Raw genomic sequence first — 24537 nt, 5'->3', positions numbered from 1 at the left:
TTTATAACCCTCACTTGCATCTACATTGTGAAATCATTTGACACATCTGCTATATGAAGAACAAATCTGATTTAAGAGTTTTAATAAGACCTTGCATCAATAAATTATAACAGATTGGTGATTAGTAGTATTATTTATATGCAATATTTTTGTATCTCTTATAATGCTGATGTCTGCTTCACAGGGATTAATTATTTTCATAATTTTGTCTAAGTAGTAATATAGAAAATGTCAAAAAGAAAATTAGATTTTCACTTCCCAGACACAGAAATTTAATTAAAGCCAACTCCTTGTTGAAGGGGAATGTCCTTAGCTGGTTCTGTGATATGGCAGCAGCTCTACATGCTGCCATGTGGGAGACCAAGGCTCAGAAAGTGACTCAGGGAATATTAATCACTGGGCTTTGGAGACTAAACACATGCTGCATGTGCCACAGTTGGTCCCAGCAGGTTATTTATGGAGTATATAGGTTAGCAGACAGCAATGATTTCTTATAAAGGCTGCTGCTTGCACAGCCCACCTCAGGGATGGTGTTGTACTGAAAGAAACTCTCTGCTTGCATAAAAAACTGATCCATTAGGAAATCTCTAATTATTCAAACATGAAAGGTCAGCTTCCCCTCATGCTGCATGAGTGTAAGATAAAGACCTCAAACAAATTCTGGCTGTAAAAATCAACATCTTCTTCAGTCTCTTGGACATTTTTAGGACAAATGTGTTTCCAGTCTGTTGAAGAAGAGTCCACATATAGACTAATGAACTACTGTCATGGAAAGCTAAATTCCTAGCTTTATGAGAGAAACTGGAGGCATTATTTACTCACTTTCCCTACCCTCATCCTTTAGATCTTTCTTGTTTCATGCCTTGAGTAGCCACCAACACTTCTCCTTTATTCCCAGCCTCTTTGGTCTCTCAGTTCCTTCCCATCATGACTCCTCTTTCCACTATTCCCTATATTATTATTCCTTCCTTCTATTTATCACAGTTGTTCCCATACTTCACCCAGACTTCCTCATGAACATTAACAGCCTATGAGCTAGAATGGGAGCACTGAGCAAGGCCATTCAGGACTTGGAACACCATCCATGGACAACTCAGTGTAGTCCTGCTTGGAAATGCATCTGCAGCCATGAATGAACACAAAAGTTCCTTTTTCAGAAGCTGACCCTTCTTTCTTAAAAATACATATTTTCCTGGAGAGAATAGGCATTAAGGAGGTACAGTCAAAATCATTGTACTTGCTATAACAGCACCTACATAAGATAAATTATAAAATAGCTTGAGTTAAAAACCCACCCAAGAAGATCATTGTAAAGCTGGTGACTAATAAAAGTGTAAGACTTGATTTTACTGTTCATGTATGTGATGATTTTTTTAATCAGAAGGCAACTTAAAATGACTTATCAACCAAATACCTTCATCAATTAATCATTGTGAGGTAAACAATTATGGGCTGAAGTGCTTCCAGTCAGAAAAAATATCTTTCATTTCCAAAGCCAAAGTCACACCTTTCACTGACTCTAGCTGAGACAAAAATTCACCTCTGTTTCAGCTGGACATAGAAATGGGGAAAGACAGATAGACCCCTCTGCACACACTTCTGCCACTGCTCCAGTATGTTTGTTTTATGTTGCCACAGGCCAGCTCACTTCATAGGACAAGAAGTGTGCTTTGAAAGTTCATTTCTAGTTTCTTTTAAAGTCAATTAATTTCCATGCAAGATTTTTTCATTATCTCTTGTCCTTCATTATTGCTAACCAGATTAAGCCTATGTGCACTGTCATCTCCATGCAATTTACAAATGAAATATATTGCAACAGAAGGACTAGTGGGAGATAAGGGAGAAAAACACCTATGGATAAGGCATCTCATGCAGAATTTATTATGCCCACTCAGATTTCTGTAAGTATCCCATTGTATGATTTCACTGTAGTTGTTCCCAGAAAATAATCCAAGGCCTGCTTCAAAAATCCTTGGGATCAAGCTCTGCTTGTTTTGTAGATTTGAAGGCTGTTTAGATAAGAAGTTGGCAATCTGTAGCCACAGAAACAGCACAAAGACTTGAGGGAACAAACCTCAGATGTCACTGCTTGAACTTCAGTCAACAGTGAAAATGGAAATGAAAGAGCTGCTGTGACTTCTAACTATGTCCTTTGAGCTAGTCTCATGAGCTTGTGCTAGTAAAGGAACACCAAAAAGCACTTGATACACTGTCAGTTCATGTTTATTTTATGACCACAGTGAGAGGAGAATGCAGAAGACCATAGAAATATTTTTCAGGAAGCTACTTCAGGAAACTTCTGCAAGTTCAACTAATCTTTGAGAATAAAAATCTGGTTTATCTCTAGGTTTTTGGGTCCCTTCTCTGTCAAAGTCTGCTTCTGTATGCTCAGATATTTCATACCAACAAAAAATTACAAAAAGTTGACTGCGGCCAAGAATTTACCAGCTCCTAAAACTTGAAGAGTACTTTGCATTAATTCCTAAATCCACAAATGTGTGTGTTTTAATCCCTTTTATTTTATTCCTCTAATAATCACTCTCATTTCCCAAATTTTGTGATTTCCTAAGGTATCTCAAATACGTTTAAGCAGTGTTACTGGAGAACACAAACTTCAGATACTGAGGCTTCACACCAGGAAACTCTTATTTCTTGTACCTGCTCCTGTAACTGGCTCACTTTAGGCCCCACCAAACTATGCATGCTTCTACATGACATTCCTGAGAAGGTTCTGCTCCTAGAACATTGACCTTCACTTTAAAGCCCCTTGCATACTTGCGCCTTCTGAAATTGGCTGGAGCTTTTGTCCATAACAGAACTCCAACTCACTATTTGGTGTGGTCAAATCACAGCTTTCCTCCTCCCTTCTACTTGGAAACTTTGCTTAAGCTGTTCATTCTCCCCTTTTCTACAAGGGTACTAGGATTTTGAAAGATGATTCAGAGATTCATGACTGCATTGACATACTGTTATTATACAAATAGCATGTAATGTGGATAAAAAATTTAATCTAACCCCTAGAAGCTTTTCTTCAGTGGAACACGGTTCTTGAGGCAATTTATTATACTTTAAAGCTTTAGTCCTTTTTATTAGCAGTTCCATGCACAAACTGGGGAAATTCTCCCTATTTATTTATATATCTGTGGTAAAATCAGATTACTTCCAGATAAAATAGTGTTTTACAGTCATCAGGAGAACTGCATCTTTTATCTGGATTCCCTTAAAATATATCATGCATATGATTACTCATAAGAAATAAAGTAATGCAAAGAAGTTTTTGCAAAGTGCCTACAGCAGCTTAAAACCTTGCCTTTCCTTGGTATCACCAACTTTTACCAAAGAACTGTGGAAGTCTATTTTACATATGGGACCAAGATTCATAAAGCTCTAATGCTATTTTAAAAGGGCAACAGTGTTCATAGGAAAAAGAAAGTGCTTAAAAGAGGTTATATATTGTATATTTGTACATAATTCCTTCTTTGAGGTAAGGCTATAAGATTCTTTACTCTGCACAGTAACTAAATAACCATAAATGATCTTTCATGCATATGCAAATCCATCCCTCTAAGCACCTTATTAATTATTTCAAAGATATTTGGAGGTCACCACTCATGGAAATTTCTATGCATGAAGCCTCATTAATACAAGACTCCACACAGAGAGATGGGATAGATTTTTGTTGCTATTTAACAAGGGCAGAGAGTATAATCTGTAACATTTACTTTTTTTTATTTTAATGACCAATGGAATTCAGCCAGCTCCTCTCTGCAAGTGCTTCCTCGGAGCTGGTGCAGTGGGTTTGAGTGCTGGGGCTGCTGCCACACTCCTGTGAGCAGCTAATCCCATCAATGCACTGCTCCTCTGCTCAGAGCTCTGCTCCTCAAGGCTGGCTCTTCTCAGCTGGAGTTCTGCTGCCTGGCACTCGATGAGCAGCTGAACACTAAGGAATTAATGTTGTTCTTCCAAAAATCACGGCAATGACATTTTGTTTTGGAACAAAGTGAAGCTATGGCACTATTGAGGTGATATATCATAGCTCATCAGCTCAGATGATAGCTTTCTTTGGAAACCTTCTTATCTCCTGCTTAATTAGGCCCCATAACAGAAATTGAAGCAAAGCAAGGATGTAACCACACAAAATACCTGAATGAACTGAAAAAATGCATCCTCTGGCACATGTGTGCCAGGAAGCAAGAAATTAAATCTACTTGAGAAGCCCTGTTTATCTGAAATCCCTAGACCCTTTCCAGCTCAAGTTATCATACACTTGTGGTGATAACACTGATCTCGTCTGTCACAGTGACCCTTTGCTGTAGCAGCTGCTGTTTATTTTTATTCTGTTGTGCGTATGGTGCTTTCACCTCTAGGTTGATCCAATAAAAGATATAAAAAACTTGCTATGTTGGTACATTCCCTTGATAAAAATCAGGAACAGTGAGTCAAATGTTAATGGAAACTCCAGGCTATGTTCATTATGTTATCTCTGTTTTTGAAAAACACTAGAATGAACAGAACTAATTGGAAGTGCCAACTATTTAACTATGCTTAATTACAAAAGCAAGCCCTCCTGTAGAATCTGAGGGCAATGTGTGCACGTATGCCTTGAAGAAATGTGCCAGTTTTTAAGTAAATCTACTCTTACATGAAAATGATCAAATTACTTTTAAAAATCCAAACCTCAATCTTCAAGACATCACAAACACTATTTCAGCATTAATCTGTGGTGTTTAAAAATACATGTTTAAATGCAGACTCTTTTGAGCTGTCTGTGCAGCCTGGTCAGCTACCATAACATAAATCTCATCAGAATGAATGACTTTGTTTTGTATTCCTTTTAGAAGAAGGCTCAAACAAACCTCTATCTTTTCAATAAAGCTCAGACATATTTTATTTTCTTTTTACTTTGATTCATTTTCTATTAGCTACAACATGTATTAAACCCACATTGCCAGAATAAGAAAGGTCTTTCCTTGGTATGTCCCATGGTGTCCATTCCTGTCAAGAATTCATTTGAGGCTTCATTGAGGTAATTAGAAAAAGCTGTGTCAAATAGTGCTTTATCATACCTACCTGTAAATACAAACTGCAGTTGCAAAATTAAGATTGTGAACTGCAGACTGTAAAAATGCCATCTTATGCTATTCAGTAGAAGTACCATGATAAGTGGAAAAGAAAATCACGTGACACTGTTGTGAAAGTTTCTTAAATTAATTCATTGATGAGAGCTGCTGCATCCATGCTATGAAGGAGGATAAAACCCCTTGGGTTGGAACAGTAGGAAGAGGCTGGCAATGCAGGCATGCCTCCTTCTCACAGGTATGATGAAACAGTCTCATGACTTTCTCAAAGAATATAAAATTATCACTAGTTCCTAACTCAAGTATAACTTAATACTAGAGACAACCAAATGACCTGTCTACCACGAAGTTAGGTTCAGACAGCTGCAGAAATGAACCATGAAGTTACAACAGCTCTGCTTAGAGAATACTTCCAAGTGCATTTTTTTTTTTTTTAATGCAAAACTGCTAACATACCAGAGGTAGCAATCAATGGGAGAGGAAAAATAATGCAATTGTATTTCTATTACTTCTGCTATTAGAAGTGCTTTAAGGTACAGTATTTTAAAAAAACAGCTTTCCAATTTTGGGAGTTCTGAAACTTTGAGATTGGCAATATTTTAGTCTTGCCAAATATAGCTATTATAGCACTTGGAGTACAACACAGCTGAGGCTAGACTGGCAGCAATAGTTTCTTTCCCATTTCCTCAGCTGAACTCTACCTCACTTGAACAGCAGAAGTTCACCATACTTTGTGCATCCTCTACAGCACGCCTTTCTGAAGCCAAACCTGTGCCTTCCTCACCACTCCAAGACTGAAATTGCAACCCTGAGCATCCCAGAACCATCTTTTTGTGTATTCTTCTCATCCCTACTCTGTTTCCACTGTTCAATTCCCATAATGTTCAACTTCAGCAAACAGAAAAGAGAAAAGGACTGCCTGGCAACTGCCAGTCAGGGGTAAAAACTTCTGAAAACTTCTTAGTCTCCTCTCAGAGAAAAAAAGAACTTCTGAACTGAGCTACTGGAGTTGAAAATAAATGGGAAAATCCTAATACAAGTTTAGTGCAGCATGACTAGCAATGGGTTTACAGACAGAAGAGGCAGAAGGGTCATTAGTTTGACATATCAGCCTGAACTGGAGGAAGCTCTCTGACACCAGCCACAGCAGCCAGAAGGCCCACAAGCGAGGAGAAAGATGAGCTGCCTGCTGCACCACTGGCATAACTGATTAACCTAAGGAGCTAACAGAAGAAAATGGAAGAAATCAATAAAACAGGGGGAAAAATGAAGGATTCTACTCAAGCAGCTTATTAATTTGTGTGGGAGCACCAAACAGAGTAACTTCTGGAGAAGCAAGGAAGGAGGCTGAGAGCACAGACTGACCACACAGTACTATGCTAACGTAAAGGTCAAGGAAAGAACACTGGGTATAAAGTTCCTGTTCAGTTTCTCATGACAAGTTTTCCTACAAAACATTCAAAATAATTTTGTGTAGGATGACACCAGTGTGTAAATGCAGTAGCTGTTTAGGGGGAAGTAAAATAAGACCTGGCAACACAGCACATCAACAGCAATTTTAGTGAAATGTGAAGAAACATTGCTTGCTTTTTCATGAAGCAATTAAAAATAAATAATTTTTAAAATTTCTTACTTCAGTACTTTCAATATCATCAAGGCATGTTTTCAGATTAAATAGATGCCACTCTGCTAAAAACTTTGGTCAATTTTTCTCCCATCTAATGGGGTTTGAAACTTATTTATCAGCCATTCAGGTAACCAGACCAACCTTGTTTTCTATGCAGCTTTTAATATGCTGTAAAGTTATTCTCATACCATGATACAGCACTTAAGATGAACATATATGCTCCCATTTTAATTTAACACCAAGAGAAAAAAATGCTCTGTATAGAATATACTTCATAGCAAAATTTTTGACAATTTTGCAGTCCACATGCCACTGTATTTGAATCAATTCTCAAAACAAGTCTTCTATATTCTATTTAACTCTTTGTTTAGTTAAGTCAAACCTTGTTTCCTACTCAAGGAAAACACGTAACTACATTTCATTCAAAGCGGCGATAATTAGCAACAAGAACTTCACCGAAAGGAAGAGTATTTAAAATTCTTGCTGCAGTCCTTTTTCATTAGTGCTTGAAGACAGACCAAGAAAGTTAATAATTTATTTAATTTGAAATTGAAAATATGGAGGTCAAGGTGTTTTTTTTTTTTTTTTTTTTTTAAGCGGAGTGTAATGCTATCATCTCCTTGCACTTCATGATTATAAAATGCTAATGTGAAGAAAGTAAACATTTGATTTTAAAAGAAATGCCCTTTAAAATCCAGTTAATTCTCCAGTTCACATGCTTAGCAAAATTCACTTCAATATTCAAATATTTTCTCCAACAAATTAAACAACTTCTATGAAGGCAGTATAATTCCACTGAATTACAGAAAACTAAAAGATGTTTAAAAAAAAAATCTTACCCTGAAATCAAAATTACATAAAATAAAGAAGTCAATTATAAAAACATCACCAGAAACATACCTACACAGGGGAGGGAATAGCCAAGCTCTGGGTCATGGATGAACTGGCGGTCATTCAGCATGGTCACACAGTACAGGTGGAAGCAGTCCAGGCAAATGACATGGCGATGCACACATTGGAACACAAGCACAGGACTCCTGTTAAAGACAAAGCAGTGAGAGCCGTGAACAAGGACTGCACTGAGCTCCACAGAAAGCTTCATTTCAAACTTCTCATTCAATAATAATTTTTAATTCAAAGTACACAGGATTATTACATATGTAAAAATAGAATTTATCCTGGCATATTGCAGCACTTTTAAAAAGAGATGGTTTCTAAATGAATCAGATATGAAGAAATGGAAGTAAAGTTTTACTGAAAGTTGAAACTTTACTGAAAACTGAAACCTTTACCAAGAAAAGTCCTTTAGTAACAGATATCCTTTATATGAGGTGAAAAAAGATCATATATGGTAAAACGTCAAATGGTGATAGGTAGGATAAAGTAGGTATGTGACCATGTAGGAAAAATAAAGATTTTGTGAAAATCACCATGTGCCTTCAGCCTCTCAAGGCAGTTATTTGAACTCTGCAACAAAGGCATTCTCTTAGTACTAATGAGTAAAGTAATTCTGCTTCTGGTCAGAGGTGTGGGATTCAATGCGGGAGTGAGACACCTAAACTTAAGTGCTGGGCATAAATACAGTAAGTGAGAAATTCCATATGGTAAGTGAGCTATTCCTGCTATGGTCAATACTCTTAGGGGAGGCTGGAGCTGATCAGCCTCCAGGTACCTGCAGTGAGGTGGGCTGAGTGATCAATTTGTCTCCATTGCCTGTATGGGCTAAGCCTCCATGGACCATGACAGGAGTGCAGACACCCATCAGACATGCGGAGACTGAATATGGCTATCCCAAGCCTGACAGAATACTGCTTGTGGAGATGCAGAGAGGAACAAGTGAGGACAAAGAGTTTTACTCCTGAGGTGGTCTGCACTCAGAGACTCTCCAGTGACAGTCACAGCAAGGAAAGCCAGAGAGCCAGTGGTTTCCAAAAGCCTGTCCAGGACCAGCATGCTGAAGGTGAAAGCAAAATTGAGTAACACAGAAAACATTACACACACATGAAATGTGCCTTCACTGCAGGGACCTGCTGATCAAACCCAATGGTTTTGCTCAACTATAGGGTAAATTCTAACTTCTGATGGACATAACACAGCTGTCTGTTCCAAAGTAAAGTGTTCTATACATTGTTTCCTATCTTTCAGAGCTGTTACCAACCTCAAGTCACAAAATGGCAAAAAAAAAAAAAAAAAAAAAGAGAGAGATCAAATGTATTAAATTAAACACAACAGTGAGATTCTCATTCAAATGCTGAATTACTTTACTCCTTTAATTTGCTTGTGAGTGAACACAGACAAGAATTAAGATCAAATTTCAATTTTTTTGGTAACTAGGAAGAAGTATAATTATTTTTAAAAATAAAAGTATGAATTTTCACACATTTATGGTATTCCAGGTGACAAGTATTGAAATACCAAATAAAATACAGCAAGACTTGTGATAAAATCATTAGGGTTAAAAATACTGCTAAATTTTCTCTAAAACCTGAGAGGATGCTTTGAAAACCCCCTGAAACAGTAAAACACAAAGACTTCAGTGTGGGAATACAGCTTCAAAATGTAATCAGTAATTTCACATACTGTATACAAGCATTTAATCTTCCATGAAAATATGTTTTAGTATTGTACATACTATAGAATTCATGGCAGTGTGTTAGTACCTCCAAAAATATAATCTCTGTGTTTTAAGGATTTTCTTGAATAAAGCAGCTTAAAACTGAATTAAATAAAACCTCCCCATTACTAATCCTTATTAGTTGCCCACTTGCTGTTCTGAATGTACCAAATAATAATTTTTAAAAAAACAGCTGTAAGGCAAAATGAGAAGTTGATCTCCATGAGTTTAGCTCTGGACAGTCCCCAAATCATTATGGAGAAGTAGAGGAGCAGTCACCTTGTCCCTACAGTGCACAAGTCCCTATGGTCACCAGTCAAATGTAACCTTCAGAAAAACTGGAAACACTTCAGAAAAAACCCTAATATTTCTTCATAAATTGAAGATATAATAAAATTTGCCTATTTTTTTAAATGGCTATCTCACTTTAAGGGTTAATTACTCTTTTTTATTACTTCAGTGTCTGAATATCTTTTCTAGTTTCATGGAAGCTCCCTGCTTCTTTCTCTGACCTTCAGTTCAAAGACAAAATACATGTATGTGAAGAGATAAGAGAACACACAAAATACATGTATGTGGTGAGATGCATAAGAGAAGGCCATCAAAAGTGGAGAATCTTAAAGCCAGGCCAGAAATGAAAACAGTGTTATTTTTATTTCCACCTAAACTTGCACAAAATCAATACTAACAGCAGTTCATTATACAAATAAACTACTAGGCTCAGTTTCTGCCATAAATTTTTTTGTGTTAATTGATTTTGCTTCTTAATGTATCACAACTGTTTATAATTAAAACTAAAGTCTCCTGAAGGGTCATAGCAATACTTGTACATATTTAAACTATATCTTTATTTACCTTAAATTTATCTTAAATAAATAAACTGCATCTTCATTTTATCTTAAAAATGCTATCTTTTAACACCATCAGACTCCAAGCAATGTGTACAAGATAGATATAAATCTGGGTTCTGACTGTGTCAGAAAAAACAAGCTCAGCTCTCACAGCTCTCACACTGCCCACTAATTTTTCAGCCCAGGCTATCTGTGTCATAAGGCTTTGAGAAACTCAATCTCTATGCAAGGCAGATTGATCCAAATTCATTTGGCATTGGAACAATTGCTGCAGTCCAACATTTGCAGATTTTGTATCAAAAGAATGCAATTCTAGTTTAAAAGGAGCATAAAAGTCTTGTTCCTGAGAGCAGTAAAGATGAAGATGTAGAGATTATGATCACAATGCCCAGGTGAAGTTAGTGAATACTCATTTAGGATACAGCCAAGAGTTATTGACAGAAGCCTTGCTTGTACCAAATGCAATTTATTTTAGAAAGGAGTGTTATGAAAGTTAAAAAAAATTGCCACAGTGTAATAAGGTCCCTTCCTCAATCTAACACAACAGGATAGTAATGTAAACCTGACATATATTTTAGAAAGTGTTTCATAGGTTCCATTTACATAATGTGTTTGGCTGAATTAGAGGCTTCATGAGAATAATATCTAAGAAAAATGTTTCTCACAGCAAGGGATAAATTGGTCCTTTTTGTTCACCAATTAGGAATGTAACCACTTTTAAAAATTGAAAATCCAACATTAGAATGCATCGCTGGAAATTTCCATAATAAGTAACTCATTCCTGTGCTTGGATTCCTTTTCATTAGGTTTTTATCAGTGAGCATTGACTTAAATGAAAAAGAAAGGGGACCTTAAGTCTTTCTGCTTCGTGATAATACTGTTGGATGACTGTGGCCCAACAACAGCAGGGGTGGAAGTGATTTCTGGTCCATAATCCCTTTCCTCCTTCCCTCAAGAGCAGCAAGGTGCAGGTAATTCTCAGACAGACTACCACAGGAGCCTGGCTAAAGAAAGATACAAAGACCTGATCTTGTTTAGAAAGGAAGCTTTCTGAGAAATTGATTGTTCTAGTACACCCTAAAAATCTCATGATGGTTATCATTGTATAGAGATTGAGTCCAATGGCTGTGAGGGGCTACTTAGCATAAGGAATTATTTGTTGACATAACAGTGGATCAGTTGATATATCTTGCAATGCCTACTGGAAAATACATGGGACAATTTCTCTCTTGCTTGGTCCTTACTCTTTATGTTTTGGAAAAAGCTAGACTGAATAAAGGTTAAACAGCACACCACATATATGAGACCATTATTTTTTAGAAAATGTGAGTAGCTACAGTCTGAAGCACTTTAGGGCAAGGAATACATCTAAGCCTGTAGAAATATGTGAAAATCCTGTTGGACAAATCTGTGAAACCTCCTTGAGGTCATTTCTAGGTGACAGTTGGATTTTTCTCACCTCAATCTCAAAATCTTAACCAAATAATAACAAAAAACCTTAGCAGATGTCTATAAGGCTGCCTTGATGGGATTACAGTCAGCAAAGCAAAAAAAGCCATGTGGAGTTCTTTTTTCTGAAGTAAATAAATATAAATGCACACAGCTATATCAGAGTCTTTAACCCCACCTATGAGTACTATATTTATCATAAAACACTTCTGTATTTATAGCACATTTTTCCATTTTGTCAATCTTCCCGTACTTCAAAAAGCTTACTATATAAGCACTGTGAAATAATTTATTTTCTGAATGGATCTCCATGTCATTCCATAGCAGATCTATTTTAGGTTTTAGGTCAGCACCATTCAAGAAAAGATGAATCACTGAAAAAAATGTGTAAAGAAAAAAAAAAAGAAAAATATAACCTTTGGTGACACGGACACTACAGGCACTCTCCTGCTTCATAAACAATCACATGAAAAACAGGAATAATATCCTTGAGCAGCAGTCAGTTCTTTTTGGCTCTATCCTTGTAGCAGAACAAAATTACAATGCCCAAATAAACCAAATTATCCATCCATCATGTGGCTTCCTCATATAACTGTATGTAGGAGAATAGTGTCTTCTAATTCCTACAAAACTGGTGACACTTCTGGCTTTCCTGTCCATCACACACATTCCACTTATTCAAAACTACTGAAAGAATTGCCTATTTATGACACTTAAAGTGCATGGTTTTCTTACCATGAAAATACTTCCAGGTACTTTCTGATTGAATATGTTATTAAAATATATTAGAATGATGATATTATTTCTATAAAATATAAACATAGAAAGTATAGAAAAATTGCCAAAGTCATTTGTAGTTTAGAATTTAGACAGTTTGGAGGAAAGTAGAGCAGCAAATCCTGCTTTCTAATGAGGAATATGCTATTATGGATTAGTAAAAACAGTGACCTATCAATTACAGGCAACTTGTGAGTAACAATCCAGGTCCCAAATATTTAGACAAGGGTAGGCATTTGAAATGGGTATAAAGACCTTACCTGAGAAAAGAAAAAGTATAAGAAAATTACTAAGAAAGAAATATCAGATATAACTTTGCAGTCATGAATCCATCTTTCATGGACTTTTATGATAAAAAAATTACATCCCTACATTTCCTTTCCTAAGGGATGAAAATAGATCTTTACATAGGATGTTCTAATTAAAAACCCAGTCTAGATAAATATAGTATTAGCAGAAAACTAAAATATTAAATCCCTTAAAACAATAACAACAAAACCTTGGTTTTTTTGTCTTTGATCACTCGCCACACAACGCATCAAAGGTCATGAAATTAAGGTTATGAACACCATGAGACATCAGTGCACAAGCTTAAATTTTCTGGCTGTGCTTCTGTATAAAAATGTATTCTGACCCACAGCTGTTAACTTAAAGAAGCACTGGCAAGTGAAATCTGACCTATTTTCTCCTCCGTTACATGTTTTCCTCTAAAATGTGCTTTCATGTCTCTCATTTCTACTGGAAAGCAGTGCCAAGAGGCTGGAACCCAGAAACAGCCTGACTGTGCTAAACCAGAATATAAGAGGAGAAAACAGGCACACTTAACATTAGTGCTCATGATGGCAAGCACTCCTTTCAGCAGTGTTCCTGTTAACTCCCTTGTGAAGGGTTTTCTCAGGCTATGGAAATGACACACATTATTGCCTGTAATATCTCTGCTCTCTCTGGCAGGCAACAGCATCTGCTGCCTGAGGACATGGGCAAGGGGATTCTTTGCTACATGCACTGGTACATTCAAATTAGTACCTGGTACTGTGTTTGCTGTGCCTGCTTGCTCAGACCTGCCTTGTATGAGCTCTGTGCTCAGACACAAAAATCACCCTTGCCACTAGAGGCTGAATCTTATGATAACAAGGAGTAGAAGGTGATCAGGCTGGAGGAGAAACATCCTGTTATCCATCAGATTCAGTTCACAGTGCTCCTCTGCACAACAACCAACCAACAAATCAGATGTGCTTTGGAAGGAGATGGGTAAAACCTTCTCCTTTTCCTCCATCTATGCTTGTAAAACCTCACTAATGCTCCACTGGAGAGAAAAGGAAAATACCTTGGTAACAGAAGGAAAAGACAACAAAAGTGAACAAAGGCAGCAGCCCATAAACTACCCTAACCCAAACCCTGGTTTGCTTGCTGGTTACCCTTTGTAGCTTGCTGAGCTCCAGCTGGCTGTGAACTGATTCCTCTATACTGACACTTTGGCATGCAATGACCTCCCAAACCTGTGTCACTTGTACTCTTGGCTTTTGCCACCAAAGGGTGACAAATGCTTCTTTCACCCCTCCCTGGATTTAAGCTAGGTCGCAGCAGACTTTGCTCTCCTCTGAGGCATCACCCAGCCCTTAGCAGCACAAGCAAAACTGCTCATCTCTGACAGTCCACAGCAGTCACCCACTCCTGATGGCCCAAGAAGCGTTCCTTTCACAGACTCACAGCTTTCTGACTAGAGACACACAGTTAGAAATTAGTATCCTTTGTTCTCCAGGGGAAAAAACCCGTCAAGGTAACCACTGAAGTTGGGAAAATAATGGGATATCACGATAAGAGGAAGAACCATTTTCACCTGTACCATTTTCAGCACCAAACAATCCTTCAGTAATTAAGGAAGAACAAATGAAAAAAGTCAAAATGCCTTCATACCCTAATGGCATTTTGTTTTCCTCATTGGTCTCACTGGGCCTACTGAGGTCCTGTTGATTCCTTTCAAGAATTCAAACCTTCTATAGTAATCTTATTTTAGTTCTACTCTTGACATTTATGCTAGTAAAATGAATATTGTCAGAAAATGCTCTTATGCCACTGGAACGCAACAGTCTAGGCTGTTAAATTGTTAGAATGGGACCTGACACGGTTTTTAGGCTTGCCAAATAGCAAAGTCCCTAACAGTTCTTGGGCATAGTCCAGGGGTTACTGTGTGCTGTCTTCAGCAGGCAACAGCAGTGTGCATGTGGACACTCAGGTTTAGAAACTAAGAGTCCAGTAATACAGATTTATAACAACAGAGTTTTAGTTTGGGACTCTTTTCTTGTTACATCTTACCAATATTTTTTTCTTATTTTCTGTTCCCAGAATCAAGCCTTTTGAGATAGGCTGTAAAAATCAATGTTTCTGTAAACACATTATACAGAAGAATGTTTCTAACAAAAAAGAGAAGACACAATCATGAGCTCTTTTTGCCTTCTTGGGGATGCTTAAATCCCTGGAAAAGGTACAGGAGGAAAAGAATATTGGATATTATCTTAAGGGATGCTATCATATTATACTTTTCATTCCCTGGGACTCCAGGAAGGAATAAAACTTTTGGATAAAGCACATCTCCACTGTGTAAATTTCAGTTATTCCCTTCCAGTTAGCTTTGAAAATACACCCTGGTGCATGAACTTTAGGACTGTATTTCTTAACATATAGAAGAAAAAAGAGACTGGAAAACAAAGGAAGGTAGAGAAGCAGAGAAGAGGGGGGAGGAAAGAAAGATGGAAGAAGGAACAGAAGGTAGAAGGGATACATTAAGTGCATTTACTCTTAGAGAATTATCTTTCATCACCTTAACATTATGTTTTATGGTTTTTCTCATCTTTCTTTTCAAATAAAGATATTCGATTTATATGTTGATCCAAACAATAACTTGAGGGTGCTTGCCATTAAATGAGTCTTCAATCTGAGCCAAAGACATGGTTATTATCTTACAAAAAAACCACCCTAAAGCTATTGTTATAACAAGACATTTCTTTATAGAAATCCCATTTTTTAGCTCCTCACTGTCTTTAAAATATACAGATAACATTTTATCCTTTCCTCCTCAAGGCAAATACCTTAGCATAAATGTCTAGATGCAGTTATCTGAGAACACCTTCTACATCAGCACCTCCACTCAAAGGAAAGAACAAGCCTTGGGCTAGCAAGTCTCACAGAAGGCATTCTGACTTGGCAGATTTTAGGTGTTCAAAGCAGTCAATTATCTTTAGTAATCTGAAGAAAATAGTTTGCAACATCCAGAAAATTGTACTAGCAGTGAAAGCGGCTTCTTTATGTCTTATTCATATTGTGAATTTCTGTTTCTGATTTTATTACAGCCCTGTGTCACAACTGTAGAATTTAAAAGCCCAACATGCACTCAACTCTATGCTTAAATTTAATTTCCCTCTTCCTCCTTCTTCCCTATATGCCAACTTCTAGCACTTAAAAGAGTAAATGGAATCAACTTTCCAACTAGGAAAAAAACCAAAAACCACCACCACCATGACACCCTCCCCACCCAAATTAAGTCGTAAACTCAAACAAATTGTGTTAAAGTCTGGAAAGTGTAATTTTTGAATTTGTAACTGGGACAATAAAAACATGCAGAAAATTCTAAGGATGTATAGTTATTGAACCCAATTCAAAAGAAGATTCTGGAAGTCAAATAATTTTAGGTGTCTGTTTTCTATTTAATCTCTGCATCCATTTTCATTAGTTTTATACTGCCTAATTGGAGGCTGCCTGGCTGGTCATCTTTCAAGGAATGTATCTACACATGAGGCCTCAGGTAATGTACTGCTCTTGTACAGGAGTACAGATCCTGTAGAAAGGATCTTTGCCTACCTGACCTAATAATCTGTGTAACTCTAAGGAAGACTGACATCAATCTAAATAGAGCTTTGCATTCCCATAAGAATACCAGATCTTGATACCCAAACGATGTGCAGTGAAAGTCAATAACAAATAGACCCATGAGATTTATCCCTCTCCTACACTTACTGAATATTACAGGAATGGAAGAAAGGGAATTCACAATACTGCTTTATAATATCATCTCTGAAAATCATGTGATGCTAACAAAAACTGACTTATGACACAAGACACACTGTAGGAAAAAAAATTGTGGTGGCCATTCCCTCTGTTCTTCAAGCAGAAGAGGTTTTCAGGTAATGAAATAATGACATACTGTTCATAGAAATGTCACAGAACTTATATGAAGACTCCTACTGGAAAATGATAGTGCCTGAAAGGGCACGTAGCTCAGGGATCTCACTAAAACTTCACTGTTGTCCAGCTTTTCCTTGTTTTGCTAAAGCAGCTTACTTCCCACCTCACACATGGCTGGTTATGTGGGCTGACAGAGGGAGGGAATAGGCATCTGGATTTTTGATCTTACCCTCTCCTTGTCCTCCCTGACCATTTGCTTAAAGAAAAGGATGTAGCAAGCAAATGCTGAACTTCTCATAGGGGACATAATAGCCACAATAATCAGCACTAATGAATAGTTTTGACTCCTCATGTCTATCTACAGCTTTCCCAGAAGACGTGGATCATTCCCACATTTCATACTGACTCTTCTGTTACACACCCTCTCTGCTGGAAGAAGTAACCTGGCCTTGGGAGAGAACCTTGGGAGGTTATAGGTAGAAATTTGAGATATATCTCAGTAATTTCTAAAGGGGAAAAAAAAAAAAAAAAAAAGGGAAGATGAATTCAAAAATAATAAAAGCCATTCTAACTAAGGTAAGTTATCTTCCGACTTCAACTTCCTTTTGACAACTCCCTGAACACACCATACTTAACTGCATATGGGTTGGGGTCTGAATTATAGTCTAGCTATCAGAAAAAAAAAAAAAAAAAAAGGAGGGATAAAAACCAAGGAAATAGAATGAAAAACAAGAAAACCCACAATTTGACATAATAATAAATAAAACTCGTTTGACATGTGAAAAAATAACCTGGAGATGCCCTGCAACCAATATGGATAATATCACTACTTAACTTCATAATCTATCTATATTTATTCATAAGCTGATCGAACCATAAACAATATACAGAAATCTTTCACTACAAATTGCGGATTTCTTCCATTACCATGGCAAAGACTGTATATTTCCACATGGATTCTAAGAGCTGGCTCAGCCCTAGGAGTCTGTATACCACTAAAATGTGTCCAAGGAATACATTTGGACTCTGTGACAAAACACTTTCTGCTCCTTTTCTTGTTCAGTGAGCAGAGATACTTTATTATGCAAAACATACTGACAAAACAAACAAACAGAGCATCATTTAATTCAGAATGCAGCCCAAAATAACAAAGATTTCCCAACACAAAAGCTTATGGAACTCTTGTATTTTCTCTCTTTCAAATTATAGGACAGCACCTGAAAAAAATGACCATCCCACCTTGGTATTTACCAATGATCATTAGAAATTAGATAATTCATCTATCCCTATCCTCTACTTTTTGCAGAAGCGTTCAGACTATTGTAATTTCTCTAATCAGTTGAAATCTTAGATATGAAAGCTGTACTCCAAGGTATAGTTTTTACCTTTAATATTTACTTGAAGATTTTATATTCATAAGTTCCTAAAAATATCAGTGCTGTTTAAAAGAGGACATTCACCTACTTTGTTTCAGAAAAAAACCTCAAACCGATCAGAATGTAGCGACACGACTTGATTAGATTTTGTTTTCACTTTAGATGCCATGCAAAAATAACCTCTGAGATTAAGACTGTATGTGGTAAAAAACAAACAAGGTTTTTTTTTTGTTAGCAATCAAGCAAAAGTACTTTTGGTAAACTGTAGTCTGTAGATTGCGTCAGATAAAATGAGGGAAAAAAACTAAAGCACAAAATTTGCAGATTTTCTGCCTTGAAACCCTAAAAGATGCTTAGAAAAAAAGCTATTCTTAAACTAGGAGAGCTTTGCTTCTTTATTATGCTTCAAAATAATCAAAAATGCCACATGGTATATGACTCCATTCACAGAATAAACCCCAATACTTCCATGGGATATTAAATTCCATATCCTAAGTTACAACTCATGCACATGACCCATGTAAAACATTATTCAATTACACTATTATCAAGTTTACATGTAACAATACTGAGATGAAATGTCAACAGATGCCTGATATTTAATTTTAAAATAATTCTAATTAATGTATTTTCTACCACATATATCATACACTATCAAACTCTAATCTCACAAAGACAGAACCTTTTCTGGTAATAATGAAGAGAACCTTGAAATTCACTGATGAGAATTGGAGGGCACATAGAAAATGCAGCTGTGCAAATTATGTTAACAAGTAAAGACAGGCAGAGAACAAACTTGTCTGAAATCATACATCCTCCTCTCAGCACCATTTAATGTCTTGGAAAGTAGTGCATACACAGGATTTATGCTTTCTTCAAGAGAAAGGGCACTGTCTTGGGCCCAACCATCACACTAATTTCTAAACAGATGGACACAGGCTAGACTTTGATTAGCACAAAACCAGCGACTGAATCTGGTAGGAATTTGTTGTTGCTTCTCTGCAGTTAAAACAGAAATGCACTGCATTTCTGCAAAAGAGCAATTACATCACAGCAATGAAAAATAACAGAGAACACTGGCATTTAGGTTTCCAAAATGACTAACAGAAAAGCTAAGACATGTCACTTCTTTCCTCCATCTGATTCTGTTTGAATTATGACCAATTGCTAAATTGTTATTTACCTTATCTGACCACAATTTGGCCTTACACTTCTTTGAATAACTACAAGGATATAATTCAATGTGAAAAATAGCATCTTATATTGACAAGGGCAGACCAGGTGTTTTAATCACATCTAAAAAATCTAATTGCACAGCAGCTGCATACAGAAAACATGTTTGCACCTGTACATCTGCTTAATTTTAGCTGAAAACATTCTACTTTAGCATTCATTGGACATCTTTGCATTTTTAAGTGGAGGGTGACAGAAAGTTCATTTCTGAAAAAAAACTAACTGAGAAAAGTTTTACCGAAACTTCTTTGCCTGTCAAAACGATATCTTTCTCCCTCCACCCCTAATACTGTAATCAACCTGTTTTTCATATCACTTTTTCAGGAGTTTGGAGCACTGGTTAAGGCCACTGAATCTCACTGCTGTACTTTGCCTGACCCAATTTAGAGCTCAGAATGAGTTCAGAAAAAAAAAGTGTCAACCAAGTTAAACAGGTAAGAGCAATAAGGTATCATTTTTTAGGATGTTCACAGTACTGCTGTTTGCACCAGGCTTCCCAGCAGTTACATCTTTGGCTACACAGGTACTGGGGCAGACTCTGCCTCACTCCTCCTTTGTGACAACTTCTCAAACTGGAAGCAATGTGCAGTCTGAGAAGGAAAAAGAAAAAAGAAGCAACCAAAACAAATATAACTCTTGAAATGACAGCTACTAGGAACAGTCAGCAATCCAATTGTATGGATTCAAGAAAAAGTTCTTACAGAAACTGCCAAACCCTGTGAGCATGGTTGATCCCCCAAAGAAGGTTCAGGCCAATTTTTATCAAAACTGACTCACACATTCCCCATTACACAAGGTACAAATTCTGTTTCCCACTCTGTGGAACATTAGCTACCCTGACAGTGATCTGTTCAGCCGTGTGTGATTCATTAGGTTTTCCTTCTGTTTCTGAACATGAGCTGTAGAAGAGAGCAGCCCTTGAACCCCAGCCTGCTTTGGCAAAGAGTGAGGAGTCAATGACATTTCCCTGTCTCGTGGCACCAGGAAGGAGCAGCCCCCAGCGCTCTGAATCACCAGCCCACACGTGCTCTGCTGTGCTCTGGGGTGGCACAGCCTTTATAAATAGTGCCTGCACGGGGGTTTGGTGCACTTGGGCACAGGACATTTTTATTTGAGGGCTGTCCTCACTACAGACAGCCTTGTTACAAGGGCTGAGGTTTATCGGATTAGAAGCAACGCTGTTAGTATTCAGGACACATTTCCAAGTGCATATGACATGTCAGCTGCTTACATATCTTCCAATTCTGCTTCACATATTCCTTTTAAAGTTAAACATGAAGTGACAGAAGTGTAGAAATATCTGTGTCCTGCACTCTGTGAACATAACAGCTAAAAAAACCACCTTGACACGTCAGCTGACAACAGAAAAAATATCCCTGATCTCTGTGGAGGCATTGTGATTCCTAATATCAACTACTTGTAACAGAGAGAAGAATTGCAAATACAGAATCATGAACTTCACAATTAAATACATATATAAAAAAGCGTGAAGAAATTTATTTGCTTCTCTCCAGAGTTTCAACCTTTGCTTCTCTTTGTGTCTGTACATCCACCTATTATACCTTACAGAGACATTCCAGAGATCTAAACATATGACTAGCTACTTGTTTATTTCAGGTCTTTGTAGCTATTTTCTTTTTAAAGATATTTTCCTGCATTTTCCATTGACAGATACAACAGTTTCAGCAGCTAGTTCTTTAATCATTTGAATAACGAAGCACTCCCTGCAGCAACTCACTTTCCTTCAACATTAATCCTCTAATATTTCGGTTCTTTTCTTTCTTTTCTCCAGGTTCCTTCTTCAACATCTCTCTAATTCTACCTTCAGCTATGATTTTCAAATCAAGGCCAGTTTATTGTACAAATTCCAACTCCTAGGAACACAGGGGCAACACATATAGCTTCATTTATGATAAACACAGCACGTTGTACATTGCCAAAGGATTTCTTAATGTTATTCATATTTAATTTACATTCAAGTTACTATGAAGAAAACTTTGACGTTTTAGTATTGATTTTTGAGTAGCCATATGATGAAATAAGACCTTTTCCTTTACCTAATAGTTGGATGGTAGGGTTGGTTATGTTGGCAGGGGGTAGGAGTTGGGGTGGAATGGGACTGCACCTCTTTAAAAGCCACACATGCCCACATGACCTTCAACATCCTGCACATGCTGTAAATTCCATGGGAGACATTTTTTATGTACCTTGAAAGGTGAAGAGCTTCAGCAACCTTGTCAAGATTCTTATCTGTACTCAGAGGATGGGGCCTAAATTTAATCTTGCTTAGTTCTGCATTAATCAGAACTGACTACACACTGAGGACATTGAAACTGTAGTCAGCTGTAAAACCAGCGGGAGATCAAAATTTTCTGGTAAACAAAGTACTCACAGCCCTCTCTCATGGTGTTTCTCAGATCATGGGTCACAAATGGAACAACTGGGAAATTGCAGCAAAAATGTCACATGTTAATGGAACAATCTTAAAGAGGTCAGAATCTTCAGCCAGGTCTTACAGGTAACAGCAGTGCACATTTTAATGATGAGATGAAAGGAAGCCTATTACAAAAATAATTGCCTTTAAAGTGGGCAAAGAGAACACCTGAAAAGTTTGAGGAAATCCTAGCCATTTTATCCGATTTACTTGTTTTTTATTTATTATTCACTATAGCTATTTGTATAAGCATCTTCTATTCTAAAATGTCACTATTATCTGTCGTGGATATTGCAAAAAAGTCTAGCTGAGATAAAACTAATGCACCAGTTTCTGGGGAGCAAGTACCTTCAAATGTTTTCTGATGGTAATATTAATGCTCCACAGTAGAGGCAACACTTAATCGCCCTAGAAACCGTGTTAGTGCAACATGTAGTTGCTAAGTGAAGTGTAAAAATGTGCAACTTGCTGATCCAAGTGACAGAGGAGCAACAAGAAAAGGTGCTCTGCTAGCTTTCATGCTTTTCAAAATGAGGGGCTTCTTGGATATGTGAGGGCTGAAGGCAGCCTTGGCTGCAGTGCCCATGAGACAGCGGAATTCTGGCTGCTGAAAGGAGGAGGCAGAACAAAATTCAAGATTACAACCTTGGGCTTTAGGAGAGCAGACTTTGGCTGCTTCAAGGACACCGAGTTGAATGTGAGTCAGCAATAAGCTCTTGCCACAGAGAGAGCTAATGGTATCATGGGCTGAGTTAGGAGGGGTGTTGGTCCCACTGCTCTGCTCAGCACTGATAACGTGTGGGGTCCAGGTCTGTGCTCCCCAGTACAAGAGGGCAGGGAGCTGCAGGAGAGATTCCAACACAGAGCCATTAAAATGAATAATGGACAGGAGTACCTCCCACATAAGGAAAGGCTGAGGGAGCTGGGGCTGCTCAGCCTGGGGAAGAAAAGCCTCAGTGGAACCTCATCAAAATAAAGGCTTCTGAAGGGAAGGTGTAAAGAAGACAGACAGTCTTTTTTTCTGTGGTATTTGGTGACAGAACCAGAGACAAAGGGCATAAACTGAAATGCAGGAGCTTTTACACAAGGACATAAGGAGAAACATTTATGCTGTGAATTTGACCAAGAGTTGACACAGGTTTCCCACAGGTTGTGGGGTCTCCATCTTTGGAGATATTCCAAAGCCATCTGGAAATGGTGTGAGCAATTTGCTCTAGGTGATCCTGCTTCAGCAGGGGTCTGGAACAGAGGTCCTCCAGATGTTCCACAACTGATTTTTGAGTTTGTGATTTTGTGAATGATATATTACCATACAGTAGAAGAAACAAAGCTAAAAATTACTGTGTTTCATAAAAGTAATGCAGATTTGCACTGTTCATAAATAAAAGATGACTAACTTCAACTGACTATTGCGACCCCAAACTGAAGAGTGCACAACAAAAGAGGTTCTGGGAAATATAATTTTTAAACAGAAAAGAGTTATCAGAGCAGATGATTTTATTTTGGTCGTGGTGGCATCACAGGTACTAACTTTAGCAAGCACAGTATCCTTTCATTCCCATGAGAAACAAAACTGCTTGCAGGGCTCCTCTGTACCCTTGTTTAATCTGTGACACTGCAATTGGAATTTGTCACTCTAGGAGCTACATCTGATGTTACAGCCTGAAGCGGAGCTCAACCAAAATAAACAATCTGCTCTATTCTGCTTAGACTAATACGACAGTGATGTAAGCCCCAGCACAGTGGAAAGTGCATAAATGGGCAGAACATGCATAAAAACAGCAACAGAGCTCACAAGTTTTATTACTAATGCACATCACGTGTAAGAAGCCTTGCTTGGACTTTGGCTTTGCTACCCAACGGTATTTTTTGTGTGTGTTAATGTGGAAAATATGCTTATTATTTCAGAAGAGCTGAGGAACTTTGTGCTGCACAGAGAACATCTTTTTCTTAAAAAAAAAAAATAGTTGAGTCAAGAATTTGTTTCATCACAACTCATGCACAATTATTAGGGTGGGAGAGCTGTATAGGATTATTTTATCATAAACATCCCACAGTGACTCAGCTGTGCAATATTTGTCCCAATATCTTGTGTTTGAATACAGTATTTTCCTTTCCCTCTGTGTATTTCTCTCTCTCTCTGGTATTTGATTTAGGGTCTCTGGAGCTTTGCCAGCACTAGGCTGTTCGTTCCAGTTGCACATACTGGCTCATTTATTCAAATAGTCACGTCAAAACCCTAACCTGGTTATTCCTTCAACTCAGGATCACTCCATCTGAAGGAGGATAGGGAGGAAAATGCTGTACATAATTCTGTTAAATTCATCAGCCAGAATGGCTGACCTTAAATCTAGAGCCTTACACGCAGTCATTTTTCCTTTTCTCTGTCCCCAAGCTAAGAGAGCCCTGCAAGAGCAACTGACTGAGCAGGTCACATTTTTCAATAAAGTTACAAGAGGTTATCCTGTTCAAATAATTTTATTTCAGGAAAAAAAAAAAAAAAAAAAAAGAGGATGCAGTGAAAAAGAAAGCAACAAGGTCACTTCAATAACATCACAGAATATTTTGTAACTGCCTTGCTATTTATATATTTTTATCTTCAAAGATGAATTTTCACACAGAGCATTTTTTATATAAAAATGCAAGAAAAACCAGCAGCAACAACAAGGATAATTATGTAAATAAAGTAGCTCATGAAAAAAAGAGCAAAATCCTTCTCTCTCGACATCAGGCACAATTTCTATGGCCCCAATGCAAGCTTTCCCATGCTGTCCTGCCAGTGACCTCGGCCCTCATCTGTAATATCATTTTCTCAAAGGACACGAGGTTATCTGTTCTGGGAGAGACCTCAGCTCCTGTGTTCCATCTCATCACGGACCTCTACATGAGCCCAGCTAAAGCACAGCCACTGAAATT

The 24537-nt window shown here is 37.6% G+C and overlaps 1 protein-coding gene across 2 annotated transcripts in view; it reads right to left on the bottom strand.

Annotated features, from left to right (window-relative positions):
- Nucleotides 1–24537, bottom strand: part of PRKN (parkin RBR E3 ubiquitin protein ligase) — a 678491-nt gene that overhangs the window by 261303 nt on the left and 392651 nt on the right. For both annotated transcript variants that reach the window (XM_030235709.2, XM_018915631.2), the window contains exon 7: nucleotides 7606–7742. In XM_030235709.2, coding sequence (XP_030091569.1) covers nucleotides 7606–7742 — 137 coding nt within the window. The remainder of the gene's footprint in view (nucleotides 1–7605; nucleotides 7743–24537) is intronic.

This window comes from Serinus canaria, chromosome 3 (genome assembly GCF_022539315.1).
Source record: "Serinus canaria isolate serCan28SL12 chromosome 3, serCan2020, whole genome shotgun sequence".
Lineage (NCBI taxonomy): Eukaryota > Metazoa > Chordata > Aves > Passeriformes > Fringillidae > Serinus > Serinus canaria.
Note: the sequence above shows the minus strand (reverse complement) of the source record. Positions and strands in the feature narration are given on the sequence as shown.